This window comes from Microtus pennsylvanicus, chromosome 13 (genome assembly GCF_037038515.1).
Source record: "Microtus pennsylvanicus isolate mMicPen1 chromosome 13, mMicPen1.hap1, whole genome shotgun sequence".
Classification (NCBI taxonomy): Eukaryota; Metazoa; Chordata; class Mammalia; order Rodentia; family Cricetidae; genus Microtus; species Microtus pennsylvanicus.
The window spans coordinates 48590504-48613411 of NC_134591.1; the positions used below are offsets into that span (position 1 = coordinate 48590504).

General features: G+C 50.9%; 1 protein-coding gene across 1 annotated transcript; it reads left to right on the forward strand.

The window, feature by feature from the left end:
• Positions 1–11892: 11892 nt before the first annotated feature.
• Pdzk1ip1 (PDZK1 interacting protein 1) lies at positions 11893–17844 on the forward strand. The gene is made up of 5 exons (XM_075945316.1): positions 11893–11965; positions 12825–12997; positions 15157–15265; positions 16859–16954; positions 17446–17844. The coding sequence occupies exons 2-5, from the start codon at positions 12931–12933 to the stop codon at positions 17516–17518; spliced, it is 345 nt and encodes a 114-aa protein (XP_075801431.1). The 5' UTR covers positions 11893–11965; positions 12825–12930; the 3' UTR covers positions 17519–17844.
• Positions 17845–22908: the final 5064 nt, after the last annotated feature.

Consider the following 22908-nt stretch of genomic DNA (forward strand, 5'->3'; position numbering starts at 1 on the left):
TAACCACAGTGGGGGTCAGCTGCAGGCATGGACACAGGTAAGGAGTCAGAGAGCCACGGCATCCTTAGCAAATACATGATGGCCTGCTGGACATATGGCTGAAGTGAGCTTTCTGTTGTCATGGAGTCCTGGGTGTGACTGTGAGAAGGATATGATTGCAGAATCCTGGAACTTGGAACTTAGAACTAGAGCCTAGAATCCTCTGGAACAAACCTCCAAGGAGATTTTTTCATTAGAATTTTTAAACTTTTTCTGAGAGTATAATATAGCTACATCATTCTTCCCTTCCTTCTCCTCCCTCCAACTCCTCCCTTGCACTCCCTCCTTTGTTCTTTTTCAAAATCAAGGCCTCTTTTCAGTTGTTATTCAACATATATGTGTTATCATACACACACACACATTTCTAAATATATGAATATCACCTGCTCAGGTCATGTAATGTTATTTGTATGCATGTTTTCAGGGCTGGTCTTTTGGTATTGGATGTCAGCGGGTGTGCTAATTCCTGGGAAAGAGTCTTGCTCTCAGCATCCTTGAGTTGCCCTTTAGTTCCCTGTCTAGGGTTGAGGCCCTTTGAGCTTTCCTCCGGCCATCTTAGCATGTTGATTGGTGGTGGACTTGTTTAGGTCTTGTTAAGCAGCCACACTGTTGAGATTTCATGGATTCAGCTTCTCTGACCTTTCTAGGAGACACAATCTCAGACCCAGCTTCTTGGCTTTGTCAGGTTTTTTTTCCCCTTTTTTCCCCCCTTCTTCTGCAGTGATCCCTGAGCCTTCGGTGCAGGAATGGTGTTGTAGATGTGTCATTTGGGACTCAGCTCCACAACTCTGCATTTTGATCAATTGTGGTTTTCTGTAGTGGTCTCTGTCTGTTGCAAAGAGAATTTTCCTTGATGAAGGGTGAGAACTACACTTACCAGTGGGTAAAGGGATAAATATTTAGAAGGTGGTTTGGGTTTCTTTGTTCAGTGAAGTAGCAGGTGTAGGCTCTCCCCCAAGGTCTGTGACTTCACTAGCCCTGAGTAGTCGGCTGGGGTTCTAGTACCAGGCATAGGTTTCTGCTTGTTAAGTAGACCTTAATTTCAATTAGGGAACTGTTGGTTCCTGCCAAGGTATGAGTGTCCTTATTACACCCTTAGGGTTATGGATCGTGCCATGTTGGTTGTTGTTCAAAGCTAGGTAGGATCAAACTGCTCTTTCTGGATTCTAACACGCTCCCCAGCGCTGTCTATTCTGTAGACATGTCTGTCCCCATGGGACAGTTACACCAAGGTGCTGACGGGGCAGAGTGAGCTGCCTGGGAAGAGCAGGTTTTGGCACAGACCCCAAGGCTGAGAAGATCAGAAAGAGGATAGAAGTTCCTCTCAGAAGGAGCATGCTCAGAAGGCTGCATGTCCTCTCAAGGATTCAGGACAGGGAAATGTGCTTCCATTTTACAGAGGTCACAGAGGTCAAATGTGTCTGAGAGAAGCTGCTCAGAGCCAGTCTCTCATCCCACAGCAAATCAGCCCTGGATGGTGCTATGATTACCACAGAGTCCTCTGAGGGGAAGTCAGAGGGTAGACCCATATAATTGGGAGATGCACGTGCAGGGTATTTCATGAGTTCCCAGATTTGGGGGAGACCCCCTGTGTCCTCATTAATTTCCATTATGCAGATGGTAGTCTGACAATGATTTCAACTACCCCTGCCCACCCCTTTGCCACCCTGTGACAAAGTCTTCCAAGACCCTTGCCCTTCTGAGATCTATGGAGAGCTATGGGACCAGGCTAGAAAACCTTTTCCCACCCAATGCCTGTGACAACCTGGCCAGCTGAGCTCTGGCAGCTCAGGGCCCTCAGCCCTTCCCAGCTCATGGCTCACCCAGCTGCAGCCTGGGACCTTCGGTGTTCCTGGGTCCCAGGCTCCGGGGGAATCTCAGGGGGCTGGGCCTTCTGCCCTCTTACTGTTCCCACACAGGCTAAGGCAGGCTTGTTTCTCAGCGCTCCCGCCCCTCTCTCTAGCAATTCCCTGGGCGCCACGCATTCAATGGGCTATCAGGCTTGCCCATCACTCCCCCCCCCCCACTCTGTTACCCCTGAATAGGTGGGATCCAGATAGCTACAGGCACTCCCATCCCCAAGCCCCCAGCCAATATCTCTGAGGACCCCCGTCTGGGACTTTGTAGCTCTGCGGTGGTTACCTGCCTTACCACGCTGAGAACTGCGGGGTACTTGCATGGCTGGCGCGCTAGCAGTCCGTTCTATTGTCTGCCACTGCCCTAAAGCTGCGGTCTCAACATTAAGACTGCCTAGTCGTGCTGCTGCGATTGTGCCCCGCAAGTCTAGACAGAGGTAACGTTACAGTCTCCGGTGTTTAGCTCCTGGAGACAGGTGTCTCCTTTTGGGGACTCTATGCTTCTCCCCCTCTCTTGGCGTTGGCTGCGGGTGTGACAATGCAAACAGAGATCCTGTGCAGGCAGACAGCAGGCAGGACAAGGCAATGGCTGCTTGCCTTGCCATTTTTTGGGTATTTGGGTGGGGGTATTCGGGTTGGCTGTAGGCCCTTCAGGGTCCACATCTGCCGGGTTGGGGCTGTGCCAAAGGCGCTGGCCTGTCCAGTTGCCTGGCTGCGCTGAGCTGCTGGAAGCATGAGCTTGCCTGCTGGCAGGCTCCCATGATGCTAATGAGGGCAGTCCCGGGCCAGGGGGAGGGGAGCCTTTGTCCTGCTCTTGTCTTTGCTGGAGAGTCCTCAGAGAGAGACAAGGGGCCCTCCACAGACCCAAGTACACACGATTAGCCGCCATCACTCACATTGATGGCACTCAGAGCTCTGGAGTGTGGACAGAGGTGGGGGAGGAAGAGAAACAAACAGGTCCTGGGGAGTCCCTGCACTTTCCAGGCAGTGGCCTAGAGAAACACTGCTCCCTGCTCTCCCCTCTGTTTTTTTTTTCTTTTTTTCTTTCCAGGCTACACGTTTGCTGTACTCAAGATAATACCCTATCACCAGCAACAATGGTAGGCTCTGGTTAGAGTGTCTCTGATGATCTGTCCTCCCTCCCCCTTGCTTCTTCCCGAACTCCCAGCATCTTTTAAGCTATATCCTGGGTGGCTAAGTATGTCCTGCCTCCTTTCCCCACTGTTGGTGGGCTACTGGGGCTCAGATCTCCAGGGGCAGGGACTTCCCTGCACAGAGTAGTAGTCTCGTCGCATGTGAAAACTCTCACCAATCTCCAAGCAGAGTGCACAATAGACCAGTGTTTTAGGGATGTGTGACTGATGCAAAGGCGTGAATGGTTTGATTATTTTCAAAGCAGCCCCCTCAAACCTGGGCCCATAGATACCCAAGATGTTGGAGGGAATTCAGAAAGAACATGGACACGAAGGGGAAAAATATTACATCTTATTTTTAATGGCTTTGACTGAGACGACTTTCCATCTGAGAGAGAGGGTGGATAGAGAGGAGAGAGAGAGAGAGAGAGAGAGAGAGAGAGAGAGAGAGAGCGCGAGAGAGCATCATAGTAGAACCACCAGCATCTGGGACTTCTTGTCACCAATGGAATCATTCTCCAGTTGTGGTAGATCACATTGATATGTTATCTATGGTCATTCTCACCTTAAACTTATGGCAATTATTATTATCAATATCACTATCATTATTATCATTATCACTAATAATCATAATTATCACTAATCACTTTTATTATTATGAGAGAGAGAGAAAGAGAGAGAGAGAGAGAGAGAGAGAGTTTAGGCTAGGCTCAAACTTGTAACCCTCCTGCTTGGCTTTCTAGGTGCTGGGACTGTAGGTGTGTGCTACTATGTCCAGCTACCATAATATAATATTTTTAACATACCTTAAGTTGTATTTTTGTTTCATTGGTTTTTATGATAATTCTGTTTTTTTATTTTATGTATTTAAGACATTCATTTTAAAAGACTACATAGACTGCACCACACTGCTCAAGAGGCCCATGCCATAGAGAAGATGAAAAGTCCCTGCACAAAGGTATTCCCTTTGTTGGCTTTTCCCTAGCTCCATCTCATCAGGATAGAGTCTGGTGTTTGCGCTCATACCTGTGCCCCTCTCTGTGATTTGTCTAGAGACTGGGAGAGAGATAAGCACAGTCTGGTATGAGTGGAAGGGCTCCAGGCTCACTGCTCCAATATCACCCTTGAGCTGCCACTTTTAAAAGATGGCTCCTATTGCCCAGTACCTCCCACACGCCAGGCCAGAAATAGAACAGTGAACATGGAATTTTCCTGATAGAAAAAAAAGATGGAGAACAGGAGATAAATTAAATAAATGGTGGATTCCAGGGGGATAATGCCAAAGAGCAAAATAAAACTAGAAAAGGAAATAGGTGGTTTATAGAGCTGAATTTGCAGGGATTCAAAGGTCTGAACTGGAAAGCCTCAGGGGTTAGGTGATCTTAGAGTCAAGACCCAAGGGAGATGAGGAGAAAGCTGTGAAGATGACTGGGAGAGAGTAGCTATCACAGGGAGAGCACAGGGAGTACGAAGGCCCTGAGGTCCAAGTGGGCCTGCTGTGGCCAGGGCCAGCAGGGGGCAGGTGCGGCTGGAGTAAGGGAAGAGGGAGCAGGGGACAGGTTAGAGACATCACGTAGAGAAGCTAGGCCATCCTGATGGCTAGGGCTTTTGTGTTTTGACTAGCTCACAAATTAAGGTTTAGCTTGAATTTCTGTCTGACACGCTGAGAACAGACAGGGAACATAGGCAGGAGTGAGGAGACCAGGCCATGGGAAGCCACAGCTTACAACAGGGAACTTGAAGTAAACCTGGAAAGGGAGGGGACGGGGCTCAGGATAGATTGTTTAGAAAGAGTCAAGAGGATTTACTGGCAGCTGGGTGTGGAGAGTGTCAGAGAGAAAGTCAAAGGCAACCACAGGGAGGGTGGGATGCCATATGTCAAGGGGAACCTGTGGAGGGGAAATGTTCAGTGGTTTGAGCTCAGGAGCTCAATTTGGACATCTTACTCTTTCTTTTGAGCTAGGTCTCACCATGTAGCTCACCAAATAGCCCAGGCTGGCCTCAAACTCACAAAGACTCCCTGGGATTAAAGGCACACACCACCAGGTGACATCTTACTTCTGAGATGCCAGTTGGGAGAGTGGTCCAGGCTTGGAGGCATCACTTCTGGGTGGGCTATGACACAGCGGACAAGCATGCTCATCAGTAGCCATCACTCCTGCGCCTACTGGCACCAGTCAGGTGCTTTTCATTAATCTCCTCCCAGTCTCTCTACAAGCTCAAGGGGAAGCAGCTGATACTATCCCTTTGTACAGATGGATAAACTCACTCAAGATGTTAGGGCCTTGCTGTTGTCACCACCAGAGAAAAGCCAAGTTGGGGTTTCAGTTTGCATTGGCCACATTTCAGAACTCAAGCTCTCAAACCCATTAAAAATATTTATTTTTATATTTATTTATTTTTGAATTTTTCAAGACAGGGTTCTCTGTGTAACAGCCCTGCTGTCCTGGAACTAGCTCTTGTAGACCAGGCTGGCCTTGAACTCACAGAGATCCCAGAGATCCACCTGCCTCTGCCTCCTGAGTGCTGGGATGAAAGGTGTGCATCACCATCACCACCTGGCTATTTATTTTTATTTTATGTGTGTGTGTGTGTGTGTGTGTGTGTGTGTGTGTGTGTGTGTGTTTAGCCTGTATGTCTGTATGTGGGATGCGTGGTCAATGCCTGTGGAGGATAGAAGGTGTTGAATCCCCTGGTACAGGAGTTAAAGATGTGTTCTGGGAATTGAACCGAGATGGTTTTAAAGAGAAACCAGCACTCTTAGCCACTGAGCCATCTTCTCCAGGCCCTCTATAGCCCTTCAACACTATTGCAATGTCATCTACAAGCCTTATAGGCCCCCTTCCTTCCGGCCTCCCTGACTTCCTTCCCTCCCTCTCTCCTTTGTTTTTGTTTTCAAGATACTCCTCCTCAGTTTCCTAGTATCTTTAGAAAATTCAAACTATCCTTAAAGTTAATACTTAGAATCTTTGATGATTTTATATGTATGTGTGTGTGTGTGTGTGAGAGAGAGGGGGGGGGGAGAAAAAGAGAAGAGAGAGAGAGAGGGAGAGAGAGAGGGAGATGGAGGGAGGACATGGGATATATAGGGATAAAGAGGGAGGAGCAAGAGACAAAATGACTATTTCTTTGTAGGTGTGCTCCCAGAGACCTCCTTCATCCAAACAGGTCGCACGTCCTTCTCCCTCCTGAAATGTTACTCTGAGACCATGGAGGGATCAATCAATCAATCCACTCATTATCTGAGACCTCAGGATCAAACTCTCCCCAAAGTCCACTGGTTGGCAACACAGGGGCCCATGGGCAGATGCTTCATAGCCAAACCTCAGCTCCGTCGGACTTTGTGTGCTTGCTTCCTGGCAGAGCCTACAAAGCATCAACTCCAAAGGTGCAGAAAAAAATGTTTGACTCGTTATATTGAATGCTGCCATAGGAGGCCCTGGATAAACACTTGTTGAATGAATGTTACACATCCTGTTATCTTTTCCTGATCTTCTATATTAGATGGGATACAGTGCCCAAACACCTGCTTCGAGACATTTAGTAAGACTGTAACCTTTAATAAAAGATTGATTTTAATTTCAAGTGTGTGTGTGTGTGTGTGTGTGTGTGTGTGTGTGTGGTGCATGTGAGTACAGGTGCCTGCAGCGGCTGTGTCAGGTCTCCTGGGGCTAGAGTGACAGGTGGTTGGGAGCCACCTGATATGGATGCTAGGAACTAAACTTAGGTCTTTTCAAAAGTAGTACACACTTTTGACCCCTGAGCAATCTCTCCAGCTGCCCCCTCTTTTTTGGAATAAGGTAGTTCACTGTGTAGTTCAAACAGACATAGAATTCACTATGTAGCCTGAACTTGTAATGATCCTCCTGCCTCAGTGTTCCATGTGCTGGACTATAGCAGACAGTGCCATGCCCAGCTGGTGTGATACAGTTTCATAGCTACACATATTAAGCTCTGCTTGCTCATGATGGTATTTCCGGTCCTCTAGCTGGCATCAAACATGGAGTGAATGAATACATGAAAGCATACTGGGGTGAAATTGGGCAAAGTGATCAATAAGTCAGGGCTGGGGAGAGGCGCTGAGCCCTGGGCTGTATAAAGAACTGCCCAGGATTGGTCCTATCACTCCTAATCAACTATGTGGCACTCACTTGGAATCTTTCAGGGTCATATTTTCCTCAGCTGAAAAACTAGGAGCAAGATGGCATCATTCAGGGTGAGCCTGCAGGTCAGGAGAGGCTAATTCTAGAAGCTTGTTTCCCAGTTTGGTTCCCTGCTGGCCTGGAGCCCTGATGGGCAGCAGAACTGTGCAGAAGCCATTGGGAAAGATTTGGCCCTGGGCCTTCTGCTGGCAGGAGGATCCTGGTCTGGCCCCCTCCTTACTTTCTGGGCTGGGTGAGGAGGCAATAGGAGGATGTGATTGATCTTCTCTTCTGGGGGGTCCTCACCATAAATCTCCCTGGCCCACTGGGGTCTCCTAGGACTCAGAAGCAGCCGCCAGTGCATGCCTTGGCTCTACATGTTCTGGGCTTTGTACCCTTTGCTTCTTTCAGTTCCTAGCTTTGGGATCACCTGTGAGGCCAAGTACTTGTCTGCCCGGATCATAGCTCCCTCTGGGTACCAGATGACCTCTGTCCAGAGAGTCACCAGCCTTTCTCCAAGTCTGATCTTGAGATCACATGGCATGGCCTCGAATAGACCTGGCGCAGATTCACCAAAGAGTCAGGACTCCTTAACTCTTTTGTGCCATGGTTCAAGAAAGCCTACAGCTTCTTTCATCTACGTATTATTATTTATTATTGTTTGTGTGCGTGGGGGGGTGCATGTGCATGGTGTGTATTTGGAGGTGAGCAAACCATAGTGCACATATGGAGGTCAAAGGCCAACTTTGTGGAGATGATTCTCTCCTACCTTTATATGGGTTTCAGGCATGGAACCCAGGTCGTCAGGCTTGGACAGCAAGTACAGCGCCCAAGGAACCATCTTGCTAGCTCCCTGTGGTCCCTTTCTCCATGAAATGTTTTCAGAAGCATCTAATAAAATGTACATCAGTGAACAGCAAGCAAAGTGTATTGGAACAGAGTTATCAAAATGTTAAAGGTACGTTTGTGATACAGTAATTTAAGTGTACCTTTAAAAATGCATTTGACCGGATTTGTGGAAGCTTCAGTGACTACTATGGTTACCTACTGATACACACAAATAATAAATACGTCAAATACCCACAGCAGCTGGGCGTGATAGGACAGCATCTGAGGACTGTGGTTTGCAGTCTTTATTTCGAATGGAAGAAACTTGCAACATTTACAGGTCAGTGAAAAGCCAGATGTGGTACCCCCTGCCCAAGTTCACAAGCCTTAGGGAGTGTTAACAGCAGGCAGTGGAGAGGAGCCTCCATTCCCCAACCAGTCTAGCTTAGCCCTCCGCAGACACCCTCATGGGTGACTGTGGGTGACATGGTCTTTTGCCTTCCTTGGTACTTCTATAGGGATAGTTCAGTTCCCTCGGAAACATTCTCTCCTTAGGGCTGGACAGCTCCAAATGCCCTCACTTATCCACAGAGATTCTGGGGCCACTGTCCTAGAGCTAGCAGTAGCGGAAGACAAAGGCCCCACCTGTAGCTAGTCACGCTATCCCTCCACTCACTTCCTTACCTTCACCCTGTCAGACCAGGCACTGTATATTCTGATTTAATATCATAAAATGTATGTGAGTATGTGGTGTAGGCATTGTGCTCATGCTGTGTGCTGGAGGTAAAAAATAAAAGTGTGTGTGTGTGTGTGTGTGTGTGTGTGTGTGTGTGAGAGAGAGAGAGAGAGAGAGAGAGAGAGAGAGATCTCTGTCCTTGCAAGCGACAGGTGACAAACACGTCAACCATATGGCATTTCAGTTTGTGAGAATAGCCATGAACAGAGGAGTAGAGAAGACTCCGGGGAAGGTGAGGTGAGGGGACGGACGTCAAAGAAGTCTTCCTGGAGAAAGCGACCTCTAAAGCAAGACTTCGGAGGCCACTTTGCTAGGAGGGACTTGAAGAGAGCACTCCAGGCAGAGGGCTATGTACTGTGTGGATCAGGTCAGGGGACAGGAGACCCTGGGCCAGGCGAGGATGAAGAGGAGGGTTGACTGCCCTGCCCCTCAGGCAGACACCTGGGCAGAAGTTTGAACATTATTTTATGGACCAGGAGAGGCCAAAATGTGACAGTCTCCAGGAATTTTCAGGCTTTCAGCAAAGATTAACAGGAAGGATATCACAAGGATGAGTGAAGAGGACTTTTACCTTTGTATGCTGAACATCCGTCCACCTCGAGGGCTGGGGATGTAGCACAGTGCTTACTTAGCATGGACTAGGCCCTCGATTCAATTCTTAGTACCACAGGGGGAAAACAGCAACAAAAACGAACGAACTCAAACACCGTTCTTGAATGTGTCACCCGGCTTTTTCTCAGTCTGAACTCTATGTGTATGGCCGTCCCCATCATATCTTTCTGCGTTGTCTGACACCGCCCCACGCCAGAGCATCACCAGCAGGAAGCCTTCCTTGATGATTCAGTCACTTTCTCTTACATCAGAACTCTAGGTACACATGCTACGCCTCCATCTCCACTGACTGGTTATATGTCAGTGTTCATTTTCCCTTCCTGTATTCCACCCTTGAAAAAGGGTGGGAGTCGGGCGGCTAGAGAGAGGGAAGCTCTTTAATCTTCCATTGTGAACTGTGCGGCCAGTACCACAGCCTGGGATTGGAGCCACACAGTGCCACCTCCTGGCAGTAGGTAGAATGGCAGGAAAGATGTTGGAGGGAGGACAGAAAGGAGGGAGGGATGTGGGAAACTAGCGCTCTTGAGGATAAGCCAGTTCTAGATTGTGGAAGGTTCATCTAGGGGCCAGATGATTACAGATGAGAGCTGGGCAAAAAACAGGAGGGGGGAACCGAGTGCGGGATGGAACAGCTGCCCGAGGTGAGGATCCAGGGTCGAGCCGTAAGAGCTGCTGAGACCCACCCAAACTTTGAGATTCAGCCAGACAACCAGGAACCCCTTTGTTACCTTGGAAACAGGGATGTTGTTCATAAGCCTAGGGAGACAAGCCTTTCCCTGAGTGAGAACTTCCAGGGATCAGGGACCTAGCCTTAAAGCCAAGAGTCCCCTCCACCCCCATCCCTCCACCCGCTTTCCGGAACAACTTGTTTTTGCTTTAAAGCCTGGGACTTTGACCTGGGAGCTGTTTCCTTCCCTTGGTCACCTGATGTCCTTTCTACCCATCATCCCTTACTGTGCCCAAAGTATAGTTCTGGGAGTCTCTGCTTCCTGCTGGGGTTTCAGGGAAGTTGGGGGTGCTTAGGGAAAGAGACTGGGTCTCCCATGCTGGTACCAGAGGCTGGGGTATTCCCTGAGGGTATAAGCTAGTGAGTGGGTACCACCACAGAAACCTCTCTGCACACCTCTTTTTGGATCTCTCTGCCCTCGGCTGCTGGAGTATCCCTCTATTTCGGGATTTCACTTTCCTGCTTCATTTTGCCCCCTTTTTCTTTGAAACACCTGTGTTTGATCTCCCAGTTCAACACACACACACACACACACACACACACACACACACACACACTGCATCCTGGGGAAGTCACGTGTCCCACCTTGAGACACTGCCACCCACTCAGTTGCCCAATTCAGAAACTTAACCTGAGAGTCACTCACTCACTCTCCTCTCCAGCTAGTCACGTGCCCACACCCTCCCTGGTTTTTCCACCTCCCAAGCCCTGTTCAAAGCCCCATCCAAAGCAGCTCAGTCAGTGGTGACAGGACCTGCATCCCTAAATCTGCCTCTCCCGTCTGTGATAACCTTTTCATTTTCTCAGATGAGGATTTGACCTTGGTCCCCTGCCCCCTGCTTTAAACCACTGAGGAAGGCCTGGTGGATATTTGTTAAATTCCGCCCCATTCCTTTCATTCCAACCAGCGGTTCCCTGGTTGTTCATTAACGCCTGTCATGCCTCCTCCTCAGTGCTCCTGAAATCCTCAGGCCATGTTAAAAACAGGTTACACATGTACGGATGGTATCGCTCAAGCCCATGAAGAGTTCCCCTATGGCCCCTTGGAGAAGAACCCACTGTTACACGGTCACAGGCTCACATGCATGAAAGTAGGCAGACACTCAGAGGAAGCAGGCTCAGGTCTCCGACCCTGTCTCTGGGCCTTCTTTCTGTCTCTCTTTTCTTCTTCCTGAGACAGGGTTTCTCTGCTGCTTTGGAGCCTGTTCTGGAACTAACTCTTTTAGACCAGGCTGACCTCAAACTCACAGATATCCATCTGCCTCTGCCTCCCAAGTGCTGGGATTACAGGCATGCACTACCACCACCTGGTTTCTGGGCCTCTCTTGATCTGCCAGCATTTCCTTCCTTCTTTCTTTCCTTTCCTTTGATTTTTTTCTTTTCTCTTTGAACAGGAACTAGGACCTGCTGGCAAATGTGACTCAGGACAAGCAGTTCTGCAGAAGTCCTCCGAGTTCAGGCTCCGTACCATCCACAGTGCCTTTGCCGGTGTTTAATGTCACAGCCACCTGTTCTTAGCCATCTTATTTCCAAACTCATCCTTTCTGAACCCGATCAAGCCAGGATGGTAGACTTGTGTGGGTCCTGGATCACAGGCTCCACGCTCTGTACTCAAGGACAGATGGACATGTGACTGTGCCCTAGGGTTTCTCAAAGGTACCTGAGTACCTCCCTGGAGCCAAGACAGCAGAAGATCTGTTACCCAAGTGACCACAGGGAAGACCTGCTTGCAGTGACCTTTCAGGAACCAGTGCAAGCAACAGGGACTGCCAAGAAATCCTTTCCCCTCCCTTCCTTAGGAAGTGGGTCTAGCCTGCTCTAGCATCTCAACTCCTGTATTCTGGGGTGGCTGGGGCAATGAGGCCCACAATGACCTTCAGCCCCAGACTTCAGTAGGTACTTGGGTCATTCTTAGTGTCTGGAAGGTCAGGTGGATGCTATGTGTCTTGTGGAGTAGGGGGTGGGCTTCTGCTGGGCCTGGCTTGCGGCGTCTATGTCTGAGGACAGAAGAACTACCTTGTGGCTACTCCTGGTTATAGTCTGGGCCTGTTCTGCACAACCTCCTCTGATGAATGGAGGTGGATCTGAAGCGTTGAGGCTTCTGACCAAGTCAAATCTTGTCTGGTTCCTGCCAGGTTACCGGGGACTGGAAATGTGGAACCCGGCTATGAGAAAGGCGTGGGGGAACAACAGGATTGGTCAGGGTTGGGGATTGTGAAGTGAGGTTGTATCTCAGGGGTGGGACCCAGTGTCTGGCGTGGTGGGTCAGAACAGGTGAATGTAAGACAGCTCTGGAGAAAGCGGGCAGGTGAGCCTTCCCTGAGGGTTTTGGCCACGAAGGTGCTTTTCCTCTGACTCCTTGAGCCAGTCAGCAAGTGTCTTAATCTCACTGTCAGTCCTCCAAAAAGCCCCACCCACTCACTGAGCCCATTCAAGTCCAGACTGAAAATGTGTCACGCCTTTCCCAGAGAGCCCCACTGCCAGGAAAGGTGAGCTGAGGGCGATTTCTGACGTAGTGTGGGTCTTGGAGGGGGCTGCGACTTCCCCTTTACTTCCCCGATTCACAGGCCCATCTCCTTAACTGGCTTTTGACGGGGTACCTTAAGTGCCAATTTGTTGGGCTGGGCATCAGCCAGGCCTGGCAGCGCATTTCCATAGGAGGAAGGGCAGTCTCTCTTCACCAGCCTGCCAGTTCTTCTTCCCCGCCCTCCCTCCCTTTCTGCCTAACCCAATCCCGTGCCTCTCCTTCAGAGCCTGACTGCTCCCCAGCCGATCTCATAGGAACACCCCAGACCTCCAGCAGCTCCGGGAGTCCAAACACCAGCAGTGGACCAAGGCCCTACAGCTGCTTGCAGCCATGTTGGCCCTCAGCCTGCTCATACTGGGCCTGCTCTCCGCAGTGGCACCTGCCAGCTGTCAACAAGGTAGCACAGGCCAGGATCACCTGGGCTGCAGGGAAGAGAGGGCTGGTTGGGAAAACAGTGACCTGGGTGGGACGGGGTGGTGACCTGCAATACCGTAGTGTTTTGGAGGGGGACTGGGCCAGACACACTCCTCTGACTTAGGCTCTGAGATTTGTTTTTCTCCAGTGTGAAGTGGGAGAACAGGGAACATGTTGGCTCTGGTGGTTAGGCGAGGGACAGGAGTTGAGATCCAAACCTCACAGCAGGACCCAGAGATGACTGGGTACTGAGGGCAGGGGCTAGAAACTTGAGGCTGGGAGTGGTCCCAAGGCACCCTCAAATGCTTGCTCTTGGCAGGACGGGTGGTGGTGGTACAGGAGCTGTCCCGAGTCCTTGGCTTTGGCCTAAGTCCTTTTTCTGTTGTTATTGTTGTTTGTTTTGAGGCAGGGTCTCTCTACCCTGAGCTGTCCTGGAACTCATAATGTAGACCAGGTTGGCCTTGCACTCACTGAGATGGCCGGCCTCTGCCTCTTGGATGACCCAAGCCCCCTTTTTCTCACTTTCTCCAGAGCAGACCATGGGTGTACTCTTCACCAAGCTCTTTCTGTTGTGCTGTGTGACCTTGAGGAAATCACTGCCCCACTCTGAGTCTTAGTCTTTTTATTCATTCTCAGTAAACCTCACCTTGCCATCTCTCAGAGCTGCTGCCAGGTTGGAGGTTTGGGAGGGCTTTGTACCCACTGTCTCGGGGTTGGCGAAGATGCTCATGCATATTTGTGTCACCTCTGAATCCCATGTCTCAGAGGCCTTCTGAGAAACTGAAGTACCAGAGAGGTCTAGTAACTTACATGGGTCAGCCCCAGACCATTCCCCTCTCCATCTTTGACTCTACCACTTGCTCCTTAGAGCCACAAGAGGAGGAGCAGAGGACTGTGGTCCCTGGTGTCTTGTGAGGGAGGAGTTAGCTGTAAGAACCAAGGAAGGAAGTGGGGAAGGGGCCTCCCAGGGTTGTTCCCAATGCTAGAGCATCATTGGCCAGAAGAAGTGATGGACCTGAGCCAGTGTTTCTTGGCAAGGGTGGGGATGGGGGCAACCCAAAACAATGGCCCTTGCAGAGCAATTGTACTGTGCATCTTCTGCTACCTGGGGATTGTTAACCTAGGGTTGCCATGGCTACACCCAGAAAGTTCCAGGATCCTCCCTTTTCCTAACACCTGCCAGCCCCAGAGACAGTACTAAGACTAGGCAAGTCTTCACTGCAGCAGAAGATACCAAAGTCGACTCAAAGAAGGACTTTGGCATTGGAATGAGGCAAGCTGAAGCCTTTTGACTCCCAGCTTCTCATAATGTAGGATGGCTCAAGTCTTACAGGTGTCTTGTCTGAAGGCAGGAGCTCTCCCAAGCTTCCTGTTGTCCTCTCTCCTCTTGAGGCTCAGAGTGAGGTCCTCGGTCTAATGAGGAGAATAGTCTTCCTTGGGGCTGCTAGTGGCCCGAGGGCAGAGGCTTCTGAGAAGCTTTAAGGGTTGGGGTTGATGTCGGGTGAAAAAGCAGAAGGGGTACAAGGCTAGACCTTAACCTACTCTCTGACCTTTGCATCCTGGCCACGCTGCTGGAGAGGATGAAGAGGTTCCAATCTGGAGCCCACCATCCCCTGCCATCTTACCTCTCTTACCCTGCACCCCATCTGAGCCCAGGGCTGAGCAGCCCAGGGCAGACCTCACCCCTCCTAATCTTCCCAAAGAAGCTTTATGCTCAAGAACTGGATCTGCCGGATGCCAGCCTTAGCCTGGCAGCTCTGGGCCAGCGGGGGAGGAGGAGGGGCCACTCCCAGCTGACAGGGCTGAGGCCGGTCATTGGAGCTGCCCTTTGGTCCCTGTTTTCTTGCACTTCCTCGGGGGCCTGCATGTGACTGAAGGGGGCATGTGTGCAGGAAGGAGGTCCTGGGAGTTAGGGCCTCAGAGCAAACCCTGACATGTGTTCCCTATTTGGTTGCTTAGGTTTCCTTCCGACTTTAGTAGGCTCTAAGCCCCCTTCCTTCCCTCGCCTACTTAAGAGAGTAGACAGACCTAACTTACATCTACTCTAGCCACTCAGATGTCCCTCTTGGCCCTACAGAGGCTGTTGGCCTTTGACACAGTCCCAAGACTGTCCTGTCCCTGCAGCTCCATTTCCTTTTTCAGGTCTGGGGAACCTTCAGCCCTGGATGCAGGGCCTTATTGCTGTGGCCGTGTTCCTGGTCCTGGTTGCAATCGCCTTCGCTGTCAACCACTTCTGGTGCCAGGAAGAGCCGTGAGTGCTGTGTGAAGAAGGCCCGGGGCTGGGAAGCCCTCAGTGCTCAGGGTGTTGCTTTTATTCTAGTACGGGATGACCTCAGGAGCTCTGGTTAAAGTCTTGTCACTGTGAGGAAGGGAAACTATCTGGTCCTCATGTTCTCAGGAAGAGTTAGTGACAGAACCAGCTCCCAGCCTGTCTGGTTCCCAGGCCTACAGTCTGTTGACCTCATGGCTCTCTCATTCCCCCATCCACCCGCTACCCCACAGGAACTTGGGAGAAATGTCTTCTCTCCTCAGTGTCTCAATTTTTTTCCCACCTATGGGGGTTGGGATGGGAGACTGACCCTTCTCCTGAAATAGAAGGCCCCATCCTTTTGGAAGGTCAGCCACATGTGATGCAAAGAGCCTCACAGACGCACAGACTGGATAAGCAATTCAAGTCAAACACAGCCTAAAGAAAGTGCAGAGTGCGGGACACAGCCTAGCTGGCTTGGGGTTGGAAGGGGGTTGGTTAGCAAGGTTTCACCGACTGCACGTTTACCCCAAAACCTGACACACAAGGAGTCAGTCAGAAGATGGGGTGGTGTTCCAGTTTGGGGCCTGGCACTGGTACCAGGCATGAATGCATAGAGATCAAGAGCCCTCTGGGTAAAGCTACATCTGCCTTACGGGGATCTTTCCCAGGTCTCACCGAGGTGGCCTGATAGCCAGGGACCCAGCCTCAGCCCTGCAAGGCCTGCAGAGTATGTGCAAAGAGTTCAGGGGTGGAGACGGACAGGGAGTTCCAGTGTGAGGCCGAGGAGGTCAGTAGGACCTGGCAGCACCAGTGATCTAGACTGGGCGTTTTATGCAATGCAGCTGGGATCAGTAGATGAGTTGACCTTGAGAGTCCTGGCTGTTCCACGCGAATGCACAGAATGTGCAGTCTGCAGGTTTAAAGACAAAAGGAGGCTGAGTATGAGGCTGGATAGTCTGGACCTGGAGGGGACAGAGGCCGTTGAGAAAGGGATGGGTGAATCTAAGAGCTGCTTGGGAGGGAAGCTGGGAGTTGACAGAGGGAGGCAGTAGGGGACACTAGAGGGGGGAGTACAGGGATGACTCTCGAAGCCCCCGCCCTGAGCAGATGACATTGAGAACAAACTGAGTTGACTTGGGGTGGGGGCATGTCTGGTATGATGTGCCTGTGGGATGTCTGAAGACATATACCTGAAGCTGAGTAGGTATAAGGGACCCTCACAAAAGCAGTCTGAGGGGTGAAAGATGGGCGCTTATTGCTAGAAATGCTGTTAGTCCTGTATCTGCCTTCTGAGACCACTAACCACATCTCCTGGTTTGGGATATACTCTGAGTCCTGTTGGGTTTATGATGGGGCTGAGGTCGTGTGTTTGGAGGCAGTGGAAAGAGACCTGAGACTTAGAACAAGTGTCTTACAACCACCTGTTTTCCCCACTTTCCTGGTGGATCAGGCAGGAGGAGGTGAGGCCTGAGGAGGAGGAGGAAGCTAGAAAGCTGGTGTCTGCAGGGTTCAGAGGAAAGCTGGGGTTACTCTCTTCTTAGATGGGGCAGAGCGGACAGTCATTGATGAGCGACTGACAAACTTCATTTCCAGGGAGCCTGGGAACATGGGCATGATTGTTGGAAGCAAGGCAGACGGGGTCCTGGTGGGAATGGACGGCAGATACTCTTCAATGGCGTCTGGTTTTAGGTGAGATGCTACTGGGGCAGATGGGAAAGGCGTGTGAAGCATAGAGGAAGGGCTGGTGAGGTGAGGAATGATCTGTGAGGGCTACAGTATCCTGCATGGAGACAAAGGTTCGATTCAGGGAGAAGGCTCAGACAGGGGGAAGGGTAAAGGGTATTATGGGGAAGGTTTTCAATGCGGAAAGGGAAGTCAGTGGAAGGGTGAGTCGGGGGAGACTCTGTGGGAAGGGAGCTCTTGGGAGGCTTAGTGGGGAAACCACCAAGGAGGAGAAACCACAGATGAGGAGAATGACATTTGGGTGGGGATGATTCTGAGGAGCCTCCAGTGCAGGCACACAGGTGTAGATACACTCAGGGGAAGGACTCTCTGCTCCCCTGCCTCTCTGGGAGCCAGAGGCTAATTCTGGAGAGAAGGCCTTGGTGTAGGATGGTGAAGAGAGAAAGACATGGGGGAAGGGAATCCAATGACCCCATAAGCCCTACCTCCTTTTCCAGGTCCAGTGAGCACAAGAATGCCTTCGAGAACATTCTGGAGGAAGAGGGCAGGGTCCGCAGCACACCCATGTGACAAGCTCCTCTATGGCCCCAGTCCCCAGGCTAGAGTCGATGCCGGCACTTCACCCCATCACTGCCCTGCAGGGATCTATCGAAACAAGCTGCCCCTCTCAGCTTTCGTGAGTCACAGCCAAACTGAGCACAGGATGCACTGTGGCCCTGGGGTCTTCCACCCAATTCTGAGGAGCCCTCACTTTTCATCTCCCTCCTCCTGCAACTATGGAAGTGGCCCTGATGTCTACGAAATAAAGACTTTTTATACTTCTGGGGCAAAGACTCAGACCCAGCTTCCAGGCTCCAAGCATGGCCTCATCCATTTCTTTCCAATCACTGCCTTCTAGGGCCCATGGCCATTGGATTTATGGATTACCCAGGAAGCTCTGGACCTTCTGGATTTTTCCTTTACAGCACACCACCCACTCTGTCCAGCTCTCTCCCCTCCCCAGGGCTCCAGAATGTTGGGCTAGCATATGGGAAAGAAAACCGTGGAGCTGAGATGGACTAGACAGAACCCAAGCCTCACCCGTGTCCTGGCTCGGCTCTCAGCCCGGGGTGGGATGGGAGTCAGGGAAACATCCTGGAAGAGAAGAGACCAGGAGGCTCTGAGGCAAGTGCCGCCTGGCCCAGCTCCTCTGTGCCTGTGTGTCTTACTGAACAACACTGGTCCCTCTTTCTGTGGCAGTAACCAAAAACAGACTCATTTCAGATCCAGGGGAAGTGTGTGGAGAAGGCGGCCAGAGCCTTCTTGTTTCCAGATGTTTCTCTGCCACCAACCTCACCTTTTCACAGTGCCTTGCTTCACGGTCACAGCGATGACTTTGTGGTCTAAGGCTTGCCTGAATGTCTCAAGGAATACCCACAAACCATCTCTCTGGGGTTGAGGAGCCAGACTGCAACAGAGGTAGAGCTGAGCAGAGAAGGGGGAGCAGTCTCTCTGCCTTGCTGTGTGATCTAGGGCAAGTCTCCTTCCCTCTCTGGTCTTCAGCTTTAAGGAACTGATGGCTCCCCCCGTGATGATGCTTTGGGCATTTGCCCTCTGCGGGTTTCTGCAACTCATGCAGCCTGACACATCTCTGAGAATTTAGAGTGTACCTATTCTTTTCAACTATCCCTTGATTAAAGCAGAAAGCAAAGTCAGGGGACCAGGTGGCCCTGCTTTTTTTTTTCCCTCTCACTGAAGGAGAGACAGGATGGTAGAGGCTAGTTCTCCCTTAAGACACAAATATCCCTTCTTTGGTCCAGCTCCAGGCTGGGGCCTTTTGGCTGCAGATCGGATCCCCTTGCAGATGGTCACGTTCCTTGCCACCTATTCCTTCAAGTTGTTGAGGGTGGGGAGTGTAGGTGGGTTCAGGTCAGTTCCCTTTATGCCCCCAGTCTGGCACGACAGAACCACCTGTGAAATGTTGCCAGGAGAGGCCGAAGCAAGCCCTGTCGCCCATCTCCACCTCCCAACTGCGGGGATGCCCTGCCCTGCCCTGCGAGCCTTGGTGATTGCCCCTGCAGGGCCTAGGCTGACACTGACCTACAGTCCTCCTCCTCCACTCCATGTTCCGGTCCTGCCCCGGGGCTGGGAGTGAGCGAGCGCCCACCCCAGAACCGCCAAGACCCCCGTCCGTCCTTATCTCCAGCTCCCACCTGCCGGCCTGGTTGGATCAGGAGGAAAGGAGGCTGGGCCAGGGCCAGGCCGCAGCTTAATGACCCTCCCGGGGCCTAATCTCAGACTGTCAGCCGCTCGGTGCCTTGGGCCGGCTCCTGGAGGAGGCTGATAACGCACCAGCTGGGCCTCCCACCATCTTCTGGGCCGCACCACAGGTCCCCAGGGGCGGCCTCTGCGGACCTGGGGCGGGGCTGGAGGCGAGTGCTCCACCCTTGCCGGGGAGGAGACGCGGAGGTCCCGAGTGATCAGGGGCGGGGCCGCACCACCGGACCTCCCTACCCACTACCCGTTCTCGGCTTTCTACGTAAGAGCTCTCCGCAACCGTCCAGTTTCTCTTTGTCCCTTTCTTAGGCTCTTAGGACGTTTTTGTTCTATCTTCTGTATCTGGTATAGTGCCCTTCCTCCCTCCGCCCCCCCTCCCCCCCCACTCGAGCTCGACGCCCGCCGCCACGTCCTTCTTGCGTCTCCTCTGCTTCCAGATGATTCTCTCCATTACTCCATACTTCCAAGCTTCACTGAGGTCTCTGATTGGCTTGCAAGTCTTGTGCCCAGGCGCCGGAACCTTTCACTTGCAGGTGTCACCTCATCTCCGGCTGGCTGGTCGCTACCAGCGGCTCTGTGCCCAGCGAGCTCTCCCACTGTTTGGGGCAGTCTAGCTCATTCTGATTCCTGGAATAGGACTTGTATCCTTCTTTCCCCTATTCCACCCCAAACGTGTGGATCTCACAGGGTGACATAGGTCCCACCAAAGTCAGGCAAGAAGGGAAACATCTACTCAGACTGTACACAGCTGGAGCGTGAAGCAATGCTGACTTCAGTTATTTCTGAAGGGGACCTTGCAGTCTGTGGCTGGTTTTGATAAAGGCTGTAGGGTTCTACCTAGAGTGGTCCCTGATGTGGGATGGAGTGCCGGGTGGGGAAGATGAGTTTCAGGTTATGTCCCTCATACTCAGCAATGTGGAATGAATGGGTAATGTGTGCACGAAATAGCTAATGCTTCGGTGACTATGGCAGCTCTTGGGCAAAGCTTCCTCCCCCTGGTCAGAGGAAGGAGAGGTGTGGGACCAAGTCTCACTCTTCCTGGTCTTCCTAGACTACACTTAGAAGCAAGCCACCGGGCTGGAGACATCAGAACTTTCCTTGAGGCCTAGGCAGGAGGTGTCTGCTTCCTGACAAACGGGGCTGGAAGTCTCAGCTCTATGACTTGTCTACCTTCTCAGCTTTCAGTTGCTGTCAGAGAACACAAGAGCCAAATCCCAGCTCTAAGCTGCTGTCTGTCGGGTCTCTACTCGGCCAGATCATCCAGTCCCGGCCCAGTGAAACTGGCGCTGTAGTAGCTTCCCTGTGCCTACTGGAGGAAACAAAGGCGGTCTATGTGTTGACATTGCTCCCAAGACTTGCCAGAAAGTAACACACCTGAGAAGGTGCCGCTCCCTTCCACGCGCCTCCCACACTAGCCTCCAGGCAGCTCCAGTTCTGTGTTTTCTTGGTCTCTGCACACATCCTGCCGGCACCACTGTGCTGTTGGGTCACGTGTCTGTGTCCAGTTCTAGCTCCAGCTCTAGAAGCCCCTCCAGAGCGGGAAGGAAGCCACTCTTCCTTTATCACTGGTACCTGTGACAAGGATGGATAGGGTTAAGGGCAGCTGGGGGAAGGAGAAAACATACAAAGGAAGGGAACTCAACTCCAGCAGTCTGTTCACCTGTATGTCTGTCTGTCCCTTTCCTCTCATAGGATGTGGGTACATATGTGCATGCGTGTGCACCCCTCCTTCCACAGGGTTGAAGGTCAATGATGGGCTTGCCTTACCGTGCCTGGTCATCTGATCGTCAGTTCTGGAAGTGGGCAGCTCTGCTGCCATCTGGTGGCTGTACACACTGTGGGAAAGGCTGATCAGAGTTTTTTGTTTTGTTTTTTAATTCAAAAGTTTTATGATCGTTCTGAAGTACAGGCTTGGGCTTGGTGTGGTCCTCCTCAGACTCCTGAGTGCTGGGGTTACAGGTGTGAGTCCCCCGACTGGCTTCAGCAGAGCTTGAATATCTGGTAGGGATCTTCTTAAGTGCTCAGACACAAACCTTGTCTGACTGAGTCTTAATCTCTCAGTTATGCCTATGTTTACTGCATCTCCTGCCATTCCTGAGTGAGCATCCTTTGTTATCTGCAGGCAGGACACACACACACACACACAAAGATAGAGATAGATAGAGGCAGACAGACACATACACACATGCATGCATGCATGTGCGCACATCCACACACACACATGCATGCATGCATGCACGCACATGTGCACACAGAGAAAGAAAGAGGGAGAGATAGATAGATGGTAGATAGATAGAGAAAGATAAAAGGAATATCAATCACAGCACTAAGCAAGTTGGAAGATGTTGAAATACTGGATCCAGGACAGGGTGCAGAGAGGTCCCTGGTTCCTGCATGGACCAGCCCTGCACCCTAAAGTTTGGTGTGGACTTGTGCTGTTTAGACAGAGAGGCATCTTTATCCAGTATTCACAGGCATCATGGAAGCCATGGGATGCTGCTGAGGCTGTCAGATATCAGGAACCAGTGGAGTGTGTGATGAAGCAGTATTTACAACCATGGGGAATTTAGCAGCCTGCAGAGGGACATGGACAGGGCCAGTAGGAGTGTGGTTTTGGTCTGAACCGGAGGTCTTGCTTTAGGCTGGGTGCTCCCTGAGTTGTTAGTCCAGGCTCAGAGGTTAAGAGAGCTTAACCTCTGTTGCTTTTCCAGGGAACCAGGGTTCAGTTCCCAGGACTCACGTCAGGCAGCTCATAACTACCTATAACTCCAGCTCTAGAGACCCAGTGCCCTCTTCTAATCCCTGAGGACACACACACACACACACACACACACACAAATAACTAAAAAAAAAATCCCAGGTTCACAGCAGTACTTGAAGAGCTCCTAGAACTGAAATGGGGCAGTCAGCGCTGTCTGTCTACCAGGGGTGGTGTGAACTACCAGGGGTGGTGTGAACCAGGGGTGGTGTGAAGAGTGAAAGCAACACTGTTGTGGGCCTTCTGCTGCTTGGACATGGGTTTAAGACAATAGAAACTCTGTATTAGCTTGCTTGTGACTACACTGGGTAATCGGGATCCCAGTGTGGCCCCAAGCCTTTCTCAGGGTTAGCTTTTAAGCAAAAAAAAAAAAAAGTCATATCCTGCATTGACATACTTCAGTTAACATGAACAATTTAGCCATAAATAGAACTACAGAAGCCAAAAAGCAAGGTTAGTACATTTAGAGATTTTCCCAGAACTATGGGTTTTGATGGCGTGATGTGGGATTCCCCTCTGTATGCTATGAATACCACTGGTGAATAAAGAAACTACCTTGGCCTGTTGATAGGGCAGAACTTAGGTAGTCAGGGACAACTAAACTGAATGTTGGAGAAAGGAGGCGGAGTCTAAGAGAAGCCATGTAAGCCATCAGACAGATGCTGAGAACCTTGCTGGTAGGCCATGAGTCTCGTGATAAAATATAAAATAATGGAAATGGGTTAAATTAAGATGTAAGAATTATCCAATAAGAAATTAGAGCAAATGGGCCAAGCAGTGATTTAATTAATGCAGTTTCTGTGTGGTTATTTCAGGGCTGAGCAGCCGGGAATGAGACAAGTGGCCTCCAAGAATGGAGTCAGTTGTGCTAAAGTCTAGGGCCCTGTTAGAACATTACAATCCATCATGACATGATAGGACACATTTTTATTTATTTACTTATTTT

Coding starts and splice junctions, on each gene's coding strand:
- Pdzk1ip1 (XM_075945316.1), top strand. CDS start 12,931: ATGTTGGCCCTCAGCCTGCTCATACTGGGCCTGCTCTCCGCAGTGGCA. Junction 12,998..15,156: donor ACCTGCCAGCTGTCAACAAG/GTAGCACAGGCC, acceptor TTCCTTTTTCAG/GTCTGGGGAACCTTCAGCCC. Junction 15,266..16,858: donor TTCTGGTGCCAGGAAGAGCC/GTGAGTGCTGTG, acceptor CTTCATTTCCAG/GGAGCCTGGGAACATGGGCA.